Source organism: Hyalella azteca, unplaced genomic scaffold (assembly GCF_000764305.2).
Source record: "Hyalella azteca isolate HAZT.00-mixed unplaced genomic scaffold, Hazt_2.0.2 contig2379, whole genome shotgun sequence".
In the NCBI taxonomy this organism is placed as follows: Eukaryota; Metazoa; Arthropoda; class Malacostraca; order Amphipoda; family Hyalellidae; genus Hyalella; species Hyalella azteca.
Window position 1 is genome coordinate 1 of NW_025932656.1, and position 5,594 is coordinate 5,594.

A 5,594-nucleotide genomic window follows, 5' to 3' on the forward strand; every position below is an offset into this window, starting at 1 on the left:
ATTCTCTTCATTGTCTCACTTGCTTGTCACACTCTTCATTGTCCCACTTGCTTGTCATTCTCTTCATTGTCTCACTTGCTTCTCACACTCTTCATCGTCTCACTTGCTTGTCACACTCTTCATTGTCTCAATTGCTTGTCATACTCTTCATTGTCTCACTTGCTTGTCACACTCTTCATTGTCTCACAAGTTTGGCACACTTTTCCTAGCGGCACTGCATGCGCGCACTAGAACGTGTTTAAATTTTGGTATACCATCACAAACAGTTCAAGATGTTTGATTCTATTTGTCGAGTAAACATGCAGGTTCAAATCAATTTTCAAATGCGGATCGTGAATTATGTCGATAGGTTTCAATGCTCTAAGCTGTCGTGTATTTCGTTTCCAATTGAAACAGTATAAAACTATTTTTTTCATTTATAAAATTTTTGGGGCAAATTTTAATTTGTCAACCATTCGTTGATTATGGAAACGAAAGTGATTATATTTAACAAATCATTTATGAGTTAAAAGAAGAGAAAATTATGAGCCATATGCCCGTCAGAATGTTTTTATGCTCATGAAAAGATTTTTTTCTATTTCAACAATATTTTTTCACTGCAGATACGAACTTGAAGACATGCAAGCTCGACAAAGACCCTTGCCTGAACCAAGGCTACATGGGCCCCGCCTGCAAGTGCCTCTGCCCGCCTGGCACAAAGGGCAAGAACTGTGAAGTTCTGAAGATGTCTTATGAAGGTACGAACCAAGTAGACGTGATTTTCAACACCATATGCAACATTAGTATGAAATATTGGGATATTTCAACGATTATGATCACGCATGGAAGGGATTTTCTTACACGTAACGTGAGCACCTGATTCACTTAAATCCTCGTTCAAAATTGGAAGTAAAAAAATATATTCTGATGCATCATTATATAAAATAATTAATATGTTAACAACAGATTCAAATTAATGTTATGAATTTGAATTATTTGTTACAAATTAACTTATTTCTTACAATTCAATGTACAAGGTTTTGTGAAAAGTTCCCCGCAAAATTTAGTGGATGCCTTGTAACATCATATTACACCTTACAAATGTAAGGTTCTAATATAATTATATTATTATTATTATTAGGCTCCAAATTCTTGCAAAGAAATTTCACAGTACTTTAAACATAATTTAAGCCAGCATGTTCTATTTAATTACTCTGATTTCTATACTCTAGTTACTTGGATGATATAAGAATGAATTACCTTCATAATTTCAAAATCAACACTCGTGAGTAGATATTCATCACTGAATAATTATGTTTCATGATTATAATTATGTAAGATTGTCATCACATTAAAATAGTTATCGCTAGCTTCTATGTTGACTTCGATTATATATAACATAGAAAAGAATGTTCCTCAAGAAATGTGCCTGATAAAATATTGAAATTGAACTATTTAATTTTTTTTATTATAGATTATATTGTCTTACAGATGCGATGCTGAAATTATTCTGGCCAAATTCAACCAAGATTACAAAGCCCAATACGGTGGTCCAGACCCCAGGATATCCTGACGCTGTCAACTCTGGTACGGATACAAGAAAACAGTGATAAATGTATAGATAGTTGAATTCTGTTATTGTCTAATGATTTCTTTATTTTCTTCCTTTCAGTTAACATTTGGCTGATTATTGTCTATTGGTAGCGATACAAATCAATTGCAGCTTAATAAAAAATTATGGTTTTTAATAAATAAAATAGATTAACAGTCACTGAATTTTTTGGTATTCTTAAATGAGCGATGATTTAACAGGTGTCATGTGCACAATTGAATGAAAAGATTAAATGTTCCAAAATCACTTCTCACAAACTAAAAAATATTGCTCTTTTATTTTGTTGATGCTTCAATAATAACGTACTTCTAATTCGTAACACTATTTAATGATATCCAACTAACAGAATTGGTGATGGACATCGTGCTGCAAGCCGGCAAGTGTGAGCGAGTCGTGCTGACGTTTGAGGGCTTCAGTGTCATGGAGCGCTCAGCCCAAGGCCTTTGCCAATCTGATAAGCTGGCAATCAAGTCAAAAGTCGACGATGCAAGCCCTAGGTATGTTAGTTACTCTTGTGGATGAGATCAAGAATATCTAAGAAAAAATAAGAGGGGTGCTTTAAAAAATTTCCTCTATTTCCTACTCTTGCAGTGAATTTTTAGAGTTTCTGATTTTTTCATGAGATACAGATGGTAGAATTCAATTATGTTTAGTCAAGTGCGACAAAAAATTGAATAAATGCATTGGCTCTAACATTTCACAAGTATCACCTCAACAATACAGAATTTGGGTAGCATTGAAAATCATGTCCATATATACATATTCAATTTATTTATATTTTTTAGCTTTAGTCCGTACTGAGTTCAGTTTCAAAGTAAGTCATTGATATATTGTTGTGGTTGTAAGGACTTTCTGCGGCAAAGAAATCTTGCCTGGCCAAGTGTTCAAGAGCGACCAGAGCCTCTTGATTCTCTCGTACCACGGCTTCAACTACGCGGGAGTCTGGGGAAACAACGGTGGAACTACCGGCTGGAAGGCCTTGTTCACCAAGGAACGCATACCAGGCTGGTAAGGAATTAACCCTCTATCGCCGTATGTCACTCTCCAGGAATATAAGTTTCAACTTGAATTAAACTTATAAAATTGAGCGTAGAAACCTGAGGATGTTTGTTCTCAACAGAGAACATTTTAAAGTTGTCGTTCTTTCGGCAACCATCAGTGCGAGTCATTTTGCGCTCACTAGAACGTATGCTTTTTGGGTAGGCTTCTTATTATATTGCTCCCATTACTCATGCCAGGCTGTAGAGGGTAAATATGTATGCAAAGTTTAATAAGAGCTGATTCGTCTCATGAGTGCGGTGGTTGTCGGCACATTCCGAAATCGGAGGATGACTATTTGCGGCTAGGGTGAATATATGGGACTGCCTGCATTGTTGACTAGGTGGATGTAGCAGTTTTTCTTCCAGAAAGTGGGACATGTAGTGTCAGTTGTTGATTATGTTATTATCATCTGAGCGTACGGTAACTAGAGGCAACATCTTAACACAAAAGGTTTATTTGGTCCAACAGTTGATATTATCTTTTTATCTCTTTGTAAAAGAAGTAAGATATTAATTGACATCTTTTTACGATGTTAAGTTTACGTCCAACGCAAGCGTCCAGTTAGTGCATAGAGTCGGAAGACAAGTAGATTAGATAAGTCATAAACACAAATTCAAAACTGTGGATATGTCTCGCACAATTTTTGTGCCTAACAACGCTAGAGAAACGTTTTCAAACCTTCTGTCGGTCGATTACTTGGCTCTATCTTCAAGGCAAATATATACTACTTTATCCTTAGAGCGAACTCGTTGAACCTTATTTCAAATCTTAGGAAACGCAAGGTTTTGCAAATTATTATATACTGTAAATAATTTGAGATTATAATCAAAGTTCATGTTATGATGGAACTTTTTATCGTGATAAAGAAACTTTAGACCGAAATATGCACATTTTTAACTACATGTACAGTACTTAGCGGGAATTTGGATAAAAATCGTTAAATATTTTAAATCAATTCACTATTCTCCCACTCCAATATCAGTATTCCATGAGAAAATATATCGCGTCTAAAGGTCAGAGCCAAAGCATATACGTATTAGTTAATGTTCTCGTTGTAAGCTCATTTATCAACATTCTTTATTTCAAAAACTCTTTATTCTCTCTTTCAGCACGGGTTGAGTGATAGCATCCCTTCTTCCTAACCAAGCAGCTAAATTGTCAGATGTCAACGCGATTTCAACATTGGAAAATGGCGGTGATTCACTTTTCATTCTAAACTATTATTCAATGTTATTTCAAAGAAGCGAATTTTATAGTTTCAACGATGATTCAAAGTGACATTGCTTGCTGGGTAGAAGCCTATGAAGTCAAGTACTTAAAGTCCTTGCACCGAGTGTCCATAGCAACTGCGTAAGCATGCTCACATTTAGGATGGTCATTCTGCATCTGACCTAACCCATTCCGGCCTAACTTTTTCTGACCTAACCTACACAAATTGCAACACTTCTCTACCCAGACAAACTTTATAGCGTGTTATTTGAGTGGTTATTATTATTTACATGGTATTATTTGCATGTACTGATCGCTTGGCTAGGTGTTTCTTTGACAATCTATACCTCCTCCACCGAAGACATTCCAATGGCCATCAGCTACTCACGAATTCAAGTCAATTTATTTAACATGCATATTCTTGTACGCGGAATATTCTTCAAGAAGATTAACCTTTCTTTGCAGCGCAGGGGAAGACGATATATAAAAATGTGTGTGTTTTGAATAAAGGCAATTGTAGCTACACTTCAATAATATTATGTTCAAATTGTTCCCTAGCAAATTCAATTGGGAAAAATTTATGAGAAAATTCGCATGCGAGCGCAGGCTTTCCCGGCTGACTAAAACTAAAGTTCTTATTATGTGACAGGGGCCGGAGTTTAGGGTCCAGCTGCTCAGAGTTGTCAGTTCTTCTCTTGCTAATTCTCTGTTATCTAATTTCTTGTCGTGTGTTTTTTGATGTTTCTCCCGCTCATTTATATTAAACCCTGAATTGGCTCTACCAGCTTGTTGGTTTTTTTTTCTTAAATTTGGTGTGCATCTCTAAGCAATGATTGTAACTCGTTCTTTTAACGAGATTTAATGCAATAAAGCGAACTTACAGCTGTATTATTGAACCTTCTCGTCTACGTCTAGAGTGAAAGGTTGCGCGAAGTGGAACAAATGCTGCACCACTCCGAACGTCGCGACCTGTAAAGGAATCCGCTCTAGTTAATCGCCTCATTTAAATACTTATATAATATATGATATAATATAATATAATAATATAATATAATATAATATAATACAATACAATATAATATAATATAATATAATATAATATAATATAATACAAATACTCGGGAGCTCATAAATACCAAAAATGAATTGTGCGATCATTACATCTTAATAATATGATTTGTTCGCAACATTCTAGGGCTATCCAAATACTGGGTTGATTCTTAGACAATAATTTTGAAGAGAAACATAGAACGGCTCGGATGTCCTTAATTGCACGAGAGTGCCATGTTGGGCACGGAGCTTGCAGGCAACAGTCAGGAAACGTGCACAGAATTATTGAATCTAATATTATTATTGGCGTGTTATTGAATCTAATATTATTATTGACGCGTTGTACCAAGATAGCTTAGAGAAAAAACACTGGAAAGTAACTAGGTGCTATCAACGTACAATTTCTAGCAGCTGCCGTGTCAGTCGGCATGGGCTAAGCACATAAAAGCACATTATTCCGGTTTAAGTCCAGCTGCGTCCGTTTATTCCTGTTTACGTCTGGTTATTCTATGTAGTCCACGTCTCATAATTTCCGTACGCCCAGTTATTTCAATTTACGTCTGATTATTCCGTTTACAACTCAGCCGGTGCCAGCGTCGTCTCCTAGCTGTGGCTCAGTAACGAGCATCGCATGCACTACGGGCTCATACCCAAGGACTTGCTCTATGGAGAACTAGACACGCCCAACTGGCCGCCCTGTTTT

General features: G+C 36.1%; 1 protein-coding gene across 1 annotated transcript; it reads left to right on the plus strand.

Moving 5' to 3' along the window:
• Positions 1 to 602: 602 nt before the first annotated feature.
• LOC108666105 (blastula protease 10-like) lies at positions 603 to 4,716 on the plus strand (the record flags this gene model as incomplete). Its single annotated transcript, XM_018152916.2, has 5 exons — positions 603 to 737; positions 1,471 to 1,566; positions 1,938 to 2,088; positions 2,438 to 2,599; positions 3,742 to 4,716. Coding segments are annotated over 5 exons (554 nt in total), but the record flags the coding sequence as incomplete, so codon positions are not given.
• Between the last annotated feature and the right edge of the window lie 878 nt (positions 4,717 to 5,594).